At 34.2% G+C, this 19,115-nt stretch overlaps 1 protein-coding gene across 4 annotated transcripts in view; it reads right to left on the reverse strand.

Annotated features, from left to right (window-relative positions):
• The window catches only part of Cep128 (centrosomal protein 128), a 407,740-nt gene that overhangs the window by 73,635 nt on the left and 314,990 nt on the right, over window positions 1–19,115 (reverse strand). For all 4 annotated transcript variants that reach the window (XM_040274764.2, XM_078050644.1, XM_040274765.2 and 1 more), the window contains exon 21: window positions 611–660. In XM_040274764.2, coding sequence (XP_040130698.2) covers window positions 611–660 — 50 coding nt within the window. The remainder of the gene's footprint in view (window positions 1–610; window positions 661–19,115) is intronic.

Here is a 19,115-nt window from a genome sequence, read left to right on the forward strand (position 1 = left end):
CAATAGCTTGTATCATAGAAATATCAATTAAAATTCTAGCAGAAACTTTCAAACACAATTTTCAAAAAAATCACACCAATATTTTAGGAATTTGGTCCGATGCTTATACAAAATAACTCAAAAGTAACTTAAAATTTCCTTAAAAAAAAGAAAGTGCAAAAATTCATGGTAAATTGAGAGGCTATATAAGGTAAATACTAAGCTTCATACATGTGTTAACATTTCTGGTTGGTCACTGATAGTCAATATAAATAGAGTCAGGATACTTTTGATTTACACTTGAAAATGTCAATTCCATGAATTCATCCTCCTTCCTCAGCCTTATTTTTGGAGAAATTACTGAAAGGATGTTACATTCATTTCCTAATGCTGAAATTCTCACTATACCATACCCAGAAATAGTTTCCTTTGCAGAGTAGCCCAGAGGCTGAGCTGGCTTTCTGCTTTAGCTTACAAGTTTTCTCTCAAAGACTCTTAAAGGGAACTTTTTTGATATTGTATTTGTCACCCATTTCCTATAGCAGTCTGAATGTGACTATGAAGGAAAACAGAGCAAAAAATAAATGTTTTTATCCCAAGGATACTTGCCCTGTTTGAGAATTTTCTTTACCTGCAGAGATTCCATTTCTTCATCTTTTCTTTGGGTCTCTTCTAGCAGATCTACAACAAGAAAGTAAAATACCCATGAAAATGCAATGTCAAACTGGGTTGCTTCTTATTATTGAATGTAATTCAGTTGATGGCTTGCATAATCTGCTGGGAAGAGAATTTGATATTGAAGTGTGAGAAGCAATATACAGAAATGCCCTCTGATGCCAACTGATGAGATGCTGCAGAGCTCTAGACTCTGCCAAACCTAAGCTAGTTGAGAAGACTTGGGAGGTCCCAATTTTATGAGATACTACAGGATGATATCAAATCAATTACAAATCAAAAATTCACACCAATATTTTAGGAATTTGGTCCAATGCCTATACAACTCAAAAGTAACTTAAAATTTCCTTTAAAAAAGTCTTTTTTTTCATTAAGTAGAAACAAACCATTTGCTCTTAAAATAAGTTTTTAAGCCAAGTTCTACCCTGAGTCAATTTTTATAAGCAAATTAAAACTACCTGGAATAATGGGGTGTTATTAATGGAAGTAGAGCACCACCTCAACTGTAAAATTACATTAATTATCATTTCACACCAAGAGGGTGGGATGCATTGAAGCTATATCTGACCAAGAGTTTGGCACCATCTCAGAGAAATTAGTGGCTGGAAAAGAAGGTAGTCAATTGAAGAGAGACCTGTATTAATGCACGCATACAGCCATGGTGTCTCAGTGCCCTACATTAATTTATGAACTGCTCTGAAGGAAAATACATTTGGCAAGCAGAATTTTCTGCCTGCAGCTATACCACCCTGTGCTATGATCTTATTAGATCTCACAAATCTAAAGAGGGCTGGGTTGAGTCAGACCTTGGATGAAAACTTGCAAGAGATACCTACAGCAGTGCATATTAGTATTAGCATTTGCCTTACTCTGTGATTGATATAGTTTACCAAGAGGCAGCATAGCATAAAAGAAAAATATAATGTATGGAAGTTCAATATATATATTCCAGAAAGGCAAATGAAAATGTTTTTAGCAAGTGCTACACGAGACGCAGAAGAAAGTAGTAATACAGTGGGTGGCAAAGTCACTTGGATGTATGTCCTAAGTGGATAGGCAATACACTGAAACTTCAGGACCTGGCAGATGGTATAATTGATGGTGTTGGCCTTTTGAGATTGCATGGCTAAGAAGGCTACAGAGGAGAGGCAAGCAATCCCAACAACACACAATGTGCCTCAGTTAAGGAAGAGAAGTAATTTTTATTCTATATCCCATAGAAGAACTGACTGGCTCCACTAAATTCCCACATTCCAGTTATGTCAACAATGACAGAAGGATGACAATGTTTAAGGGGCATTTTGGGGAATTAGTTGGCATATTAGGTTTTTTAGTTTGAGGTGTCAAAGCAAATCTGGAGTGCAGGACACTGAATAAGAGTCCTCACTCATTCCTCTTCTTGTGACTTATTTGCACTGAGATGCTGCAGCTGCTTCCATCAGGGTGTCATGGACATCTGCTTCTCTACTTCTTGCATCTGGGCTGCCCTCCTGACTTGATTTGGGGAACAGAATACAGCAGAAGCAACTCTGTGCCAATTGTGTTGAGGCTTTGAGAGGCCTTGCACATTCTCACTTTTCCAAGAGAAACCATATTGTTACCATATGAGGAAGCCCTGGACAACCTGCTAGTTGACAAGAAAAGTCTGACCCAGGACTCTCCCCACTGAACACTACCCTGAAGTGTTCAGTGGGGAGAGTCTAGCTGGATACCAAGGTGGTATCCAGCTCACGTCCGAGCAGAACTGCCCAACTGACCTGAAGGTAACCACAGATGACTCAGATGGAAGCCCAGCTGAGGCCAGACAAACTCCCCAGCCAAGTTCAGAGCCACTTTGAACTGACAGAATCATGAGCTTAATAAAATTTGGGAATAGTCTGGATCAAGAACTTGATAAGTGACAGCAACCCGCTGCTAATTAACAACAACATTTAGTATTTATTAAAAAATTATAGGAGTAACTAACAAATACATGAGAAAAGTAGATTCACATTCTGAAGATTGTAACAAGTAGAGCAAGTAAGGATGGGTGGGGATTATAAACACATGGTCATTTTATTCTAAATATCTCCAATATTCATGTCCCTCCAGTCAAAATGACATTCCAGGAATAGCTAATGAGAATAGCATAGATCTCTTCCCTACTACTTAGGTAGGGCAAAGTAGAGAATATTTTCACTAACAATTCCAAAAGGAATGGACTAAGAGTAGAAAGGATGGTCTCTACATGCCAAATTAGGGTATTATTAATAGAAGAAGAAAGGATGAACAAGAGACTGACCAAAACAATAGATAATTATTCCAATTGGCTTCAATAAATTGTGTCTTCAGCCCAATTTTCTCCGATATTTGTGATTTATATGATCACTACTTTGTTGTTATGAGGATGCAGTCATTTTGCTATATTCCACTTTGGGAAATTAGGAGGTTCTCAGAGGTGGGCTCTTTGTAACAAATTGCATTGTTTAATGGTGCAGTGGAACTGGAGTGATATATAGTAGGGGATCATAAATGAATGATCAGAAAATAAATCTTGTACCTCCAGAGACAAGTTGGTAGAGAAAATACCAGACATCACAGAAAAAGTGTACGGGATAAATGCTAGGTAATGGATCTCTTACACAGTCAAACCCAACTCAGTCATCTGATAAAATACAGATGTAAGAAAGTTCAGTATACCTTTCTCTTTGAGGACTTCCTGTTCCTCTTCTTCATGTAATTCCTGCGACACTTCAGTTAGGTGCCTAACTAATTTGACATGCCATAAAAGTAGCTCGTGATCCTGGCTGGCAAGAAGGAACCTCTATTAGCCTGGTACTTCCAAAGCTGTATATTTTAGTAAGTTGGAGGAATTTGTTAAACAATAAAGGTGGCAAAGAAGAAAACAGAGAGAAACAAAGAAAGAGCTGGTTGAGGACTATATCCATCTCTGACTACAAAACTCAAAACTGGACTTCTAGTCAATTTCTTTTCTTCTTCTTCCTTCCTTTTTTTTCTTTATTTCATTTTTTTTCTTAAATTAGATTTTTCTTTTAAAGTTTCTGGGTATGTGATGGTGTTAAAACTTTTTATCATTGTTCAGAAACCTGGAGAATTTAGTGCTTGGAAAAAACTTGAAACATTTCATTCTATAATAAATAAGTGAATGATTTGCCTGAGATTGTCTAGTTAGTACTAAAACCACATCTAGAGCTTTAGTCTAATATATCATGCTCTCACTTATACCACTCTATTTAATTATACCCTTGTTCCTACTGTTACTTATTTAAAACACACACACACACACACACACACACACACACACACACACACACACACACACACACGTCTTGCTTTGGGAGTTCTCTAGTGGCAACGACCAGGGTTTCTTGTGTCTCCCTAACTACTGCCTCCCTACCTTGATACTTAACTTAGATCCCAGCTTGCCTTCACCTACATCAACTGCTCACTTGTTAGGTGCACTGTTCAACTACATCTATTTGGGATGATGAATACTGCTCTTAACCTGTACTGATGAAATATGGCCATAGGCATAACTGAGAAGAACTAGCCCAAGGCAAAGAGATGCAAGCCAATGACAGCAGGTGAGATTTTTGGATAGCTGAAAGGAAATAATGCTGTGACAACTGAGCATGATCAGTGCCCCTTGTTATAATGAGCAATCTTTTGTTCTCATGTTTGTAAGAACAAAGAAAAAGATCAGCATGGAAAATGCTGAAGGACTGCTCTGCTCCTGGCTCACCACTGGCATGTTCCTGTTTTCCTTCATTAGTTTTTGGTTTGCTGTTTAAGACAAACAGCAATTCAACTGCCATGCAAATTGTTGTGGCTAAATATGCTTCCATCAACATTAGTCAATGAAAGATTTTTGGTGAAAAGGGAAGTAGCCCTGTGTATTTTGGATTGGCTCCAATATTTTAAATGAGCTGATAGTGATTATGACATATGGGGAGGTCCTATATTACAAAGCAGAACATCATAGATGAGAATTGAGACTCTAGTTGTTTTGCTCCACTCTGCATTTCTGTGGCACACTTAGGGTAATATATCCTGACCATATTTTTGGCTAAGACAATTTTATACCCTTTTGTTTATTTATTTGTATTTAAAAAGTGAATCAAGTCTGGGTATATCTAAATAACACATTCATCTAGTAATTTGACCCTTCAGAGAAATGCTGAAGATCAAGTTTAGAAATGACTATTTTTTCCTTTAACATTTACGGTAAAGTATCTTATCCATAGTACAATCAGGCTGGCCAATAATGGGCAGAAAGTTATAGAAAGTGGGGCCTGAGATACAGCAAATTTAGGAGCACAGCACTGGACAGAGTACCACTGGCAACAGAGCATGTTGAATTAATGATTGTGGTTTAGAGAAAAGCATTTAGCTTCTGGCTCTTGTACCCTACCCAGTAATTCAGTGCTCCTGTTCAATGTTATGCTGTGTCCTGACATTTACTAAAAATAACATATAATGTAAATTCTCGAAAGAGCTCAATATTTATTTCTCTAAATTGTGCATTCCTCTTTGTGGAGAGCAGTCATGGTATAATGAAATCAAACAAATAAAATAGCACACTAAAATCCATAAGAGGCCATAAACAATGGACTAGCCTCCCACAGTTACACCTCAGTTGCTCAAGACATTGGCTACATGACCAAGACAATGGTCAGTTTTTCTTTTTCTTCCTGGGCTACCCAGTTACTGGGATCATTGACATTTTAGGGATAGAAGGGAACACTGAAGTAATGTAATTCAGGTTTTTAATTTTTTTAAAGTAGCATTCCATTTTGTAAGTGAAACACAAATCATCCAGTAATATTATAAATAAAATAACTTAAAAAGCTGAAAGGGAGCTGTTGGAGTTGGAGCAGAAGTGGAGAATCTGAGGCCTGCTTGCCAAGATTCCCTGTATCCCAAACCTTTGGTATCACAGTAGACTAGAAAGCTCCAAATTATATTGATTACAAAAAAACACTGATCTAACTGAGCATGGTGGCACATGCCTGTAATTCCAGTGGCTTAGGAGGCTGAGGCAAGAGGGCCACGAGTGGCTCAGTGGTTAAGCACCCCTGGATTCAATCCCCAGCACCAAAACAACAAACCCCCACTGATCTAATTCAAACTCTTCACATATTATGGATGAGGATTAAATTTTAAGAGATCTAATGCCTTTGTTAATGTCACACAGCTAGTTAACAGACATGCATGAATCTGAACATAGGACTTTTGCTCTAAACTAGAATCCAGTACTTTCTTTTGCAAAACATGACTGCCCCCCTTTGCCTTTCAATACTTGTATTAAAATGACATAGTATTCAAAGATTTACCATAAATACTAATACATTTTCTTTTTTATTAAATTAGTTATTTATTCTAATTTGTTGTACTCGATGGTAGAATGCAATTCATTTCAGATTACACATATAGAGCACAATTTTTCAAGTCACTGATTGTACACAAAGTATTTTCACACCATTTGTGTCTTCAGACATGTACTTAGGGTAATGATGTCTAACTCATTCCACTATCATTCCTATCTCCTTGCCCCCTCCCTTCCCTTCCCTCCCCTTTGCCCTATTATTCAAAGTTTTACCATAAATACTAATACATTTCCTAATTCTTCCCCAAGCTGAAAGAAAACTTAATTAAACTACTTATGTGACACTGGCAGGCCTGTGAGAAAGCCTACAGTTACTAACTGTCCACATTAAAATTCTTCAACTCAGAGATAGCATCAAAAGATGTGACTCTGATGGAAAGCAAGACCCAGACACTTGAGAAGGCAGCTGCATTAGCAAGGCATGTTCATCATAGTGCATGCAGAATAACTCACATAATAAAGCAATAATCAAAAATCTCTTTCAATGAGTAACAGTTGAAAAGTTTCTCAGTTTAACATAACACTGTCCAGTAAATGGCTTTCCTGTATCATTACGCTAGTGAAGGGAAACAGAATAAAAGGATAATGAGTCTCTACATTAGTTCAATATCTCAATTCTGTCTGTACTGAACGCTTCAGACCTTTCCACTTGTTATTGCTCCTCAACAATACAGCATAACAACTATTTATATAGCTTTAACACTGTGTTGGGCACTAAGTCATCTAGGAATGATTTGAAGCACATGAGTAGGTAATATGGAAATACTAGACTACTTTATATAAGGGACTTGAGCATCCTCAGATTTTGGAGTCTGTGTGAACCAATTCCCAGTGGCTACTACAGGATATTATACATGAACAATACTTAAAACAGTGTCAGCTTCATAGTAAGATTTACATATATGTTAGCTCTTATTATTATTTTTAAAGTCACCCTTAATTATGTTATAAAATCAGGAAAATGTGTGAAAAATAATGAGATGCAATTTAAGACAAATAAAAAAAGACCTCCTGGTACACTGCCTTTAGACTCCATCTATAATAGGGAGCTGCATTCCTTAAAACTCTGCCACATCTACTGCCACCCACTGGTACAGATCTGGATATACCACAATGAGTTAAGAGTTTTCTCATGAGGCCTTACCACAGAAAACACACAGGTTAAAATGAAGAACAACATTCAGAAAGTATGGCTACCCCTTGTGGTTTGTCTCAGACGCTGAAACAACATACTGGTCTACAGATGGAGCTGTACTAGTCCAACAAATGAAAGGTTTATAGTCCACTGTCTGTCTCGGGTTATGTGGTAAAACACCCAAATACAGGTACTTGTATTTTTATTTGATGTTAATTCACTTTGGGTGAAAATTTCCATCTTAGAGATTTAAAACCCCTTGCCTATAGCTATAGTATAAAAAACAGCACAAAAATCTACACCCTTCTACCTCATTCCTATCTCTGGTTATTAAGAAATATCAAGCTATAGAATGAAAGTTCTGACCCAGTTGACTAATAATCTTTTGTTACTTCTATTAACAACAAAAACAGAGAAAGTAAGAATGTGTTCATTACAAGGCACTGTCATAACTTGGTGAGTGAGCTGTCTTGGTGAAAAAGACTATATGTGACAAATAGCAAAATAGGCAAGAGAAGTTTATGGTCTACTGTAAATACTACTTTAAGAATAAGTTTTATGTGCTCAGATCCAGGCATAAAATTCTGTTTCTTCCTATATGCACTATCATCTCTGAATTGTACTCTCCCAGTGGAAAGTTTGGCTTGTATGTAAAGCCCTTAGGTTAGAAGATGGTTTATCCTGGACCCTGGTTTTGACTATAGACTTATAGAGCACAAGTGTGTATACATATTTGGGCTTATAGAAGTCCTGTGTATCTGACTTGTTCTTTGATTATCTCTTGGTTACAGAAGGTATAAATAATTTTGCTAAACCAAATCTGGTCTTCTTAGATCTCTGATGTTCCTGGGTCTACTGAACTTGTATTTTTAGATGAAAGTTTTTCAAATTTCTTCAATTCTTATGACCTAAGGGTAAAACAAACCTCAGAAATGGAATTATGATATGATGTTCAGTGCATCTGGTTACAGAGTCTAGCTCAATGTCAAATACCAGGTATATCTCCTTTGGCAATTCACATATAAAGAGCATGTAACTATGTGTTTTATACTTGCTATACTATATTGTAAATAATACCTGGCCTGAAGTAGAGGCAACTCCTTCAAGACCTTCATAAGTACCAGGATTTTCTTCTCAATTTGTCCTAGCATTGATATATTGGCACATTCTCTTAGGTTACTAAATGATTAGAGATGCTTATAGTGTATTTATTATTTATACATAAAAACAAAACAATTGATAGTAAAGGAGATACAGAAAAATTTAAAAAAAATTTAAGTTTAAATATTCAGTTTTAAAATATGATTGATGCAAAACCTTATATTACTAAATTAAATCCAAGATCAGGAATATTGCATTCAACTGTCTCTTCATTCCTATCCCAGTCTGGGGCATTTTAGAGATCAGGTATCACAGCTCAGCATTGTTAGAGTGTTTATATTTATAAAATCCTTTCTTTAAAGAGTTCATATAAAGATCTTAACATAAAATATCTTTTCACTCATTGGACTTTCAAAACCAGGATGGAAATTTTTCTGAACTTGAGAAATATTATTGACATTTACTTCTGGGTGAGCAAATCACTGACAACCTCTTTGTCTCAAACACAAGCCTTGAAACAATATAAACATTCTATGAAAACTAAAATAGGTAAAGAAGCAAGCGGAAATTAGTGTTGCTAACTAGATGACTTTACAACATTGAAACTATCCTATATTATCCCATAGGACCAGTGCAATCAAATGGCATTTTGAGGAAGACCCACGATGGCCCCTGCAGGTCTGAAAATGGAGGAAAGAAACACCAGGCAAGAAATGATGACAGTTTCCAGAAACTGGAAAAGGTGAAAAGCCAGATTCTGCCCCAAAGCCTCCAGACAGGAATTAAGTGCTGCTGACACCTTGGTTTATAATCTGCTGAGACCCACGTGTACTTTTGCCTCCCAGAGAACAAATCTGAGTGGTTTTAAGCCTCTAAATTTGTGATAATTTACTATAGCAGCAATGGGAAACATTATATATATATATATATATATATATATATATATATATATATATATATATGGTATAAAATATACCTTAGAAGTTTAAGTGATATTCTACTAAAAACAAATCTAAGGACACATGCTACCTACCACAATCACAGAGGTTATAATCAAAATGTACTCCACATGGTGTATGGCATTCCACAGAGGATGTACATAATTCAATGAAAGCCTTGTGACAAAACCTTTCATAAAAAGTAGGATCCATGAAAACTAGGCCTTTAATGGTAAAATTTCAGGTAACATCCTGTCAGAATTTGTGACTCCAAGATTGTTAGTTCTCTTATAGAAAGAGTCATGCACACCTATTTTAGTTCCTTAAAACAGTCTTGGTAAATTCCTTCAAATTATCCTTACTGCTACATCTATTCTGGAGTATAATTATATAGATAAAGCTATAAAGTTTAGTCATCCCTGTAAAAACTATGTGCTGAGGTTAACATTTAAGAAATGGCTTGATGTGCAGTACTCCAAGGCTAGGAATTGTGGCTCTGTTCACGACTATATCCTCAATACCTGCTCCAGTGCCTGGCTCAAAATATGCCCCATGTGTGTATTTTTTTCTTTTTTAACTAGTGAAGCTATTTTCAAGAAAGTGATTAATAACTTCATATGATATGCTACATAATATTTACCAGACTATAGGTGCCCATAAGTTTGCTGACCTTATAACTGAATTTATTATTTTTTTAGATTAAGTTTACAAATCCGTGCAACTTACCTTTTTTTAATTCCCCTCATACAATGTGAAATGAGAATTCAGAAATCTTCTCTACATACAAAGAGAAAGTCAATAACAACACCAGGTAAGTAGCTGACACAAGAATGACCAGCTGCAACATAGAGTAAAGTGTACATAGTTCTTAAGCAAGGAAAAGAATGTGCACAGAAACAGGTTTCATCCTGGAATGGGAATCATGTGTTGCCATAGCTAAAAATTTCTGAATTTTAACAAAATTTTCCTCATCTTGGGTGAAGAAACTGTGAATTTTGGAATATCCCATTTTTTGGTATATCCCAAACAGAATAAAATGAAGGAAATTCACTTCAAGATATTTCATAGTCAACGATCTGATAACCAAAGACAAAACCTGTTTTCTTTTTTTAAAAAAAAAATTTAATTCTTATTTTTGCAGTACTTGGGATTGAACCCAGTACTGAAGACTGAACTTGTGGCTGGCAAAAGAACAAAATTTGAAAGCAGCAAGAGAGACACAATACCTTAACTATAGTAGGAAAACAATAATAGTGTAATTCTCAATAGAAAACACAAAGTCCATAAGGAAAGGTCATATTACTTTAAGGATAAAAGAAAAAAAAAAGTTGAAAACAGAATCCTATATCCAATGAAAATATCCTTTAAGAAAATTGAGGATAATATGCTGGCAGGAGACTAACTCTAAAAGAACGAAGAAAGTTCTCTAAATAGAAAAGAAACAATAAAGAAATATGAGGAGATGATATATGAAGAAAGAGGGCAAGCAAAAAATACGGTAACAATAGTAGAATTCTTGTTACAGATTGAACATTCCTTGTTAGAAATTCTTGGACCAGAAGTTCTTTGGCTTTCAGAGATTTTCAGATTTTGGATTATCTGCCTAGATTTTACTAGTTGTACATCTCTAATCTAAAAACCTACAATCTAAAATGATCCCATCTGAAATTATCTGTGTGCCATGTTGTGTTCAAAATATTTTAGATTCTGGAACACTTTGGATTTTTGAGTTAGGGATGTTTTAAGCATGTTGAGTTTTTCACATTATGTTGGATGAGTGAAGCTAATATCTGATGTGAATCTAGATGTATCTATAGGAAATAGTTAAGACAACAATAATAAAGAAAGGTAAAAAAAAGCTTTCTATATTTCAAACTGGTAAAATGAAAATATCACTAGATTATGATAAGTTTTATAAACACACTCTCTCTCCTCTCTCTCTCTCTCTCTCTCTCTCTCTCTCTCTCTCTCTCTCAAACACAAGGTAATGCCTAGAGCAACAACTAAAACCTTTAGAAAGACACATACCCCAAATTCAATAAATTAAAATTCAGGTCTAAAAAATATTCAAATAAACCATAGGAAGGCAGAAAAAAAACCCAGAAAACAAAAGTGACAAACTTAAAACTCTAACAATTCATTAATAGATTATATGAAAATTATCTAAATATGCCAATTTAAGAAACTGGCAAATTGGATGAATGCAGAGAACTCAACAGTATGCTGTCTATATGAAACTTGCTTTGAATATGATATAGACATTTTGTAATGAAAGGAGAAAAAAAGGAAAACAAGAGATCTCATGTAAGCATTAAAGAAAAGCAAGAATAACAATATTAATATCAGATAAATTTATTTAATAGCAAAGAAAATGACTACAAACAGAAAGAGGCAGTATATAATAATGAAAAGATTAATCTACCAAGAAAATATAGCACCCTAAATGTCAATAAGAAAAATCAAAGCTGAAAAATATGTGAAGAAAAAAGCTTGATATAACAGAAGGGAGAAATTGACCAATTTAGAATTAGAGTTGAGACTTCAACATTCCCTTCTCAACAACTGACAGGACAACTCTACAGAAAAACTACCTAGGGAATATAGAATAATAATTCAAGGATATATAAAATCATAACTATAACAAAAATATGTAAATACTTGGAAACTAAATGACACACTTCTAAATAATCCATGAGTCTTAAGTGAGATTTTAAAAATAAACTGAATAAAAACATATCAAAATGTGTTGATCAAAGGCAACAGGGAAAAATTCATAGAACAAAATGCATCCATTAGAAAAGAAAGTCTAAAATGAATACTCTATGTTTATATCACAAGAACTTTAGATATGAGTAAAATCAACCCAAGAAAGGAGAAATAATAAAGGTGAGAACAGAAATCAACAAAACTTGGAACAGGAAAATAACAAGTGAAACAACAAGCTTGCTCCTTACATAGCTCAGTAAATTAACAAATCTTTAGCATGACTGAGAATAAGAGTCAGGGGTAGGGAGTGGAGAAGAAATGAGACAATTTATCAAAATAAAGAATGGAACAGAGAGTATAATGACAGATCATACTGACCTGATTGAGTGAAAGCTACAGACAACTCTACAAAAACAGACTGAATATCTCTTCTAAATGCTTGGGATCAGAAGTGTTTTACATTTCAGAGGCTAGTTTTTGTTGTTATTCTTGTTTGTTTGTTTTAATTTTTGCACAGATTTTACTGATTGAGAAACCCTAATCTAAAAATCTGAAATGTTCTAAAATCTGAATCCTTTAGAGTGTAACATAGGCATTCAAAAATTTTTGGATTCCAGAGCATTTTTTATTTCAGATCTTTAGATTAGGGATGCTCAATTTATACAAATTTGACAATTTAGATAAAATGAACTACTTTGACAAATACACAGAACAATTAAAAAATGTGAGACAATTAAAAAATGTGAATAGCTGTAACTATTAAGAACATTTAATTTGCAATGCAAAAACTCCCAGAAAAATCTTTGCATGCCTGTAATCCCAATGGCTAGGGAGGCTGAGGACGGAAGTTCAAAAGCCAGCCAGACCCTGTCTCTAAACAAAACACAAAAAGGGCTGGGGATGTGGCTCAATGATCGAGCGCCCCTTAGTTCCATACCTGATACCCCCTAAATGCCCCTACCAAAAAAAAAATGAGCAGCAAGTAGCACATAATCTCTTCCAGAAAATGGGAGAAAAAGAAATACTTCTCTTAATTTTACTTATATTATATTACTTTGATACCAAAAATAGCAATTCCCTACCTCCATACCTAAGAAAAAGAAAAGCGTAGTTTGTTCTCTCTCTCTCTCTCTCTCTCTCTCTCTCTCTCTCTCTCTGTCTCTCTCTCTCCCCTGAATACAGAAGCAAAAATTCTTAAGAAAATATTATCAAATAGTTTAACAATTTATAAAAAGAACTATATGTCATAACCATGTTGTTCCAGGGATGCAAGGCTGGTTCAGTATTTTTTAAAAAAATCAATCAGTGTAATGCATCATCTCAATCTGCTAAAGATTGTATCATGATTATATTAATGCATTAATATTTGAAAAAATCCATCACACATTCATAATAAAATAAAAACATTCAGAAAATAAAGAAAGGAATTTCCTCAACTTGATAAAGAGATCTACAAAACAAAAAGGAAAAAACAACAAAAATAACTTGTTTAAGAATGTTTTCTCTTAAGATCAGAAATAACACAAGAATGTCCATTCTCAAATTTGTTAAGGCACTAGACAGTCTATTCATACAATAAAAAGGAAATTAAAGGAATATGGATTGAAATTAAAGAAATAAAAGTATCCTATTTGCAAATGGCATGGTTGCCTTTATATAAAATTCTAAAAGTTCTAAAAAGCAAAACAATAACCCTAAACCTCAAACATATAAGTGAGTTTAGCAAGGTCATGGTATATGAGATAAACAAAAAAACTGATTTACTCTATATAATAGGAAAGAACATGTGGACACCAGAATTAAAAATTACAAGTTACTCAAAAAATAAACTTAAATTTGACAAAACATGTAAAACACGTATTTGCTGAAAACTGCACACACTGATGAAAGAAATCAAAGAAGACCAAATCAAATGGTGAGACACTGTATTCATGAATTAGAAGACTCACATAATATATGTCAATTCTCTCCAAATTGATATACAAGTTCCATATAATTTCCATCAAAATTACAGTAAGTTTTTTTTTTGTAGCTAAAGCTAAGATTATCCTAAGATTTATATGAAAAAAGAACTAGAATAGTAAAACTTTTTTTAATAATGAACTGGGAGAAATCAATCTATTTTCTTTTTATATAGCTATAGTAATCTAGATTGTAGGGTTTGGTGAAGGGATATACATATATCAATGGAACAGAGTTGAAAATTTAAATTATAGAAAGGGAGAACAGATTAGTGGTGTCAGGGGTTAAGGGTGGAGTGAGGCTGGGAAAGAAGTATATACAAGGCACCATGAGAGTCTTTGTGTTCATGGAAATGTTTCATATCATGATCAATATTAGCACTCTGGTTGTAATACGATAAAATAGTTTTGTAAGTTATTTCTATTGGGGAAAGTGGCTAAAGGGATCATTATGTATTATGGGATATCCCTGTATTATTTTTTATAGTTTCATATGAATCTAAAATTGTCTTCAAAAAAAATTTAATTTTAAAATTCAGAAGGCTTTTAGGCAAAATAATAATAAATACTCTGAGTAATCTGCCTTTCTTTCTTAGTTCATTTCAACTAACCTAGTCTAGACAGGTATAATATTTCTTCTTGACTCCTGCAGTTACTGATATTCCTAAAGCAAAGTATACAGTTTGAAACTCTAGTGCCAAAGGAAAGGCAGGCAGGCAGACAGGCATGGAGGAAGGAAGGGAAAGTGGGAAGGAGGGAGTGTGGGAATGAATTTGGAAGTATTGTGTAAGTCCAGATGTTGGAACTACTAAATAGTTTAAATAATTTATTTTAAATATATTCAAAGAAAACTAAAGGAAACCACATTTAAAGACCTGAAACAATGAGAATGATGTCTTACAAAATAAAAATTTCAATAAAGAGATATAAAAAAGAATCAAATAGAAATACTTGATTGAAAAGTACAATAAAATGAAATAGTTCACTAGAGGGGCTCAACAGCAGATGTGAACAGGCTGAAGAAAAAGCAATAAACTTGAAAAGATAAATCAACAGAGGTTACTGAGTCAGTGGAACAGAAAGAAAATAGATTGAAGAAAACAGAGGCTTTGAGAACAGTGAGATATCTTAAACCACACCAATATGAACATAATGGGACTGCCATAAGGAGAGAAGAAAGAGAATGGGAAAGAAAAATATTTGAAGAATGGCTGAAAATTTCCCCAATTTGGTTAAAACATTAATTTCCTGAACCAAAAAGCACAACAAACATAAATAGAATAAATTTTTCAAGATACACACCTACATATATCATGTAGAATTTGCAAGAGCCAAATAAAAAAGAAAAAATCTTCAAAGCAGTTAAGAGAGAAGTGATTTATTCCACAGAAACTATGCTCAATGAAATAGCCAATTTCTCATCAGAAACCATGGACACAAGAAGACAGTGAGATGGCAGACAGAAAGCTTTACAAAAAATGTCAATGAAATTCTATATCTGCAAACTTGTCTTTCAAAAAGCAGAGAGAAGCTTAAGACATTTCTAAATTCCTTCAGGCTGAAATGAAAGTACAGAAGACAGAAACTCAAATTCACACACAAGATAAAATGTACCCATAAAGGTACTGCACAGATAAATATGAAAAATTCAGTGTAAATGTGTTTTTGTTACTAACTCCTTTTTTCTCCTACCAGATTTAAAATAAACTGCATCAAATAGGTCTGTGATGATAGGCAAGCACTGATTGAACATACAATTTCAGTGATTTACTTCATAATGTTTCAGCAATGATGGATCACATGTACAATGGCTGTCCACAAGATAACATGCCCAGTGGCATTGTTTAGAACAGACCACAATATAAGCTATAAAACATGTCTAAATACATTTAAAAGGACTAAAGTCATGCAAACTAGCTCTCTAATCATAATAGAATAATTTTAAAAATCAATAAGAAGAAAATTTTGGAAACACTCAGAAAACAAAAACACAACATACCAAAACCTATGGTATACAGTTTATTAAGGAGGTCTAGGAAGTTCATTTTCCAAAGGGTTTTTACACTAAATGAGAGGAAGCAATTGTGCCATTTCTAAGTGAGATCTTTCATGTGTCCTGGCTCTGGAGCATGGCTCAGAAAATGAGAGTGGCCTTTTTGACCAGCAGCATTGCTACAAGAGCTGAAAGATGGAAACAATTCAACTGATGAAGGACTAGACAAAATGTGGTAAAATATTGTATCATTTCATTATATGGTCAGAAAAGGCAAATCCATAGAAACAGAAAGTAGTTTAGTAGAGGACAGAGGGAATAGAAGTGAAATCTAATAGCTACGGGGTTGATAAAAATGTTCTCGAATTAAATAGCAAGAACGGTTGTGATGTATGAAAATTATGAACAGATACAACAGATGTATGAAAATGAATACTTTGAAAAGTTGAATTTTATTTTAGGTGAATCATAATTTTTTTTAGAAACATGGGAACTATTATCCCTTTTATGAATGGAATACAAACACGAGTTGGTATCAAAGCCACTTTGATACACACTCATCCATCTACTCTTCTTTCCTACACTCTAAAATGAGGACAAAAATAACATTATAGGATTATTATTGTGAGATAGTGTACACAGGTTTCTCAATTAATAGGAATTATTATTTTGTCACCCAGCATGAAGATATTATGACAATTATGCATAAAAAAATGTGTGTCAAAGATTAGAAAGCCTGCTTGGCTGGAGAGAAAAATATCCAGTAGACTCCTTTATCATTTTATAAAGACCATCAATATTCTCTCAGACATTGTATTCTGTTCTCAAACTGATATCTACAATAATTTTGCACCTTCCACCTCATATCTTAACTAGGAATTAAGTCCTTCTTGATTATTTGAATATGTGATTGATCAATATTGTGGAATGCTGTGAAACAATACAGTTTTTGTTAAATTCCAAATGGTTGCTATGAGTAAAAACAAAAAAGTTATTTATTAACACTTTCAGAAAATCCATGATGTCTTCTCAGCCTATATATCCATTCTACTTATAATTATCACACCCTAATTATTATAATACTATCCTGCCTATGTCCTTATCCCTGGTCTCATGGCACTCCACTCTTTTACCACAACTACCTAGTTACAAATTTGAAACAGAACTTCATGATACTCTATTTTAAGACATTGTGGGGCTGTGAAATACTCATAATATTGAATTCCAAGTCAAGTGTTCTTAGGAATAGCCTAAATTTCATGGAAAAAAGTTCTTGAATTCAGCTTTGTTTTCTTCATATGGATATGAGGGTAGTACAGGTTAGTCAAATATGGGTAGTATCCCTGTGCTAAGATAAAGTCCAGAATTCTTAGTACATGGTTTATAAAGGATCTGTCTCCAAAATTTTACTTCCAAAAATATTATCTTCTGCCATCACTGTGATATATCCTTGTATAATGTCCTTCCTGGCCTTTGTTACCCAGGAAAAAATATGTAACTATTGTTCAAATCCTAGCTCAAAACAAATATCATTAACTAGTATTCATAAATCATTCTGTTAGTCAGCTTTCTATCACTGTAACAAAATACTTCAGAAAATCCACTTAAAAAGAGAAAAGGTTTATTTTGGCTTATAGTTTCAGAAATTTCAATCTACATAGGCTGCATTTTTTTTCAGGCCTATGATGAGGCAGTATACTATAGTAGGGAGTCCATGATGAAAAGCTGCTCATCTCATGGCCAATGGGAAGGAAAGAGTGAGAAGATGGGGCTGGGATTCGAATATTCCCTTTAAGGGCACACCCCCAAAGACCTAGTTTCCCTCCACGAGCTTACCTCCTGAAGGTTCCACTACCTCCCAACAGTGCCACAGTTTGGCAATCCAGTCTTCAACACAAGGGCCTTGAGAGGACATTTAAGACCCAAAACATAATACAACCCAAATCCTTCTCAAATTCCTGGAAAAATTGCTCTTTTGTGTCTTCAGATTGCTTTGTTCACACTTTTATTATTTGTTCTATTAGCATTTGTTCTGTTATATCTCATTGCTATGCATTTGGATTTGTCACTAGATTCAGACTCTTTTCCAAACTATTTAGTAAGTACCATGTTTAGGAACTTTAATTCAGAGTAGTATATACTTCAGAAGTATTTGCTTAGTATTTTGTTGTTGTTGTTTTAAACTAGGGATTGAACACAGGGCCTTGAACATGCTAAGCAAGCACTCTGTCAATGAGTTACATCCTTGACTCCTTGAATTTTTAAAAAAAATATATTTTAGTTATACATGAACATAATACCTTTATTTATTTTGTGTAGTGCTAAGGATTGAACCCAGTGCCTCACACATGGTAGGCAAGCGCTCTACCACTGAGCCACAGCCCCAGCCCCAACTCCTTGAATTTTTAAAAATAATAAAAATAAGATTTCTTGAAATGTTTACAGAGTTAATGGAGAAGAGAATGAATGGGAAATATTTATTCCTGCTTTAACGAATGCCAGTCTTTACATCTTTACCATAATAACTGGAAAGCTGGGAGGTCATCAGCTTGCTACCTTGGATATCAGACTTGACATCTGTACTCTGAGATAAGAACATTGGAAGGGAAAACCAGGTGACACAAAATAGCATTTCAAAATAATTATTTTGAAGTTAACATGTGATTTACTTTGTTGATTTTATATTACTCTTTCTATATTTTCTTCCTTCTAATCGTCCTGAAATGATTGCAACTTGCTATTCCAAAAGCAGTTATCTTCCAGCAAAAGTCAGAACGATTGAACCAGATCTGAAACTGGGACAACTTCAGAACATGGACATTAACAACAAAATACATGGTGGTTATTCAGACTAATCATTAATGCTCAAGTTCACGGACAAGTTTCTACCAAGCTCATTCAAAGAACAGAAGACAGAAAGCCTGGGTTCTAGTTCTTCCTCTGCTATTAATTAAGTAGATTTACAAAAAAGAAAACTTAAATCTTTTTTGGCTACAATGACCATATTAATAAAATATATTATTTACTAGATTATTGCAACAATTCCTCTAATACCGAAACTTTAAGCACTGCACTCTGGTAGGCTGCTGCATGGTATCTAAACATAATATTGAGTGGCTCAATTTTCAGGAATAATAATTATTAAGAATTAATGTGGATGACTTTACATAATTATTACAATAACTATTGAGAATTAATGTGGACAGTCAATCCCTCAAAACTTCTTGGAAATGTACACACA

The sequence above is a fragment of the Ictidomys tridecemlineatus genome, chromosome 5 (genome assembly GCF_052094955.1).
Source record: "Ictidomys tridecemlineatus isolate mIctTri1 chromosome 5, mIctTri1.hap1, whole genome shotgun sequence".
Taxonomy (NCBI): domain Eukaryota; kingdom Metazoa; phylum Chordata; class Mammalia; order Rodentia; family Sciuridae; genus Ictidomys; species Ictidomys tridecemlineatus.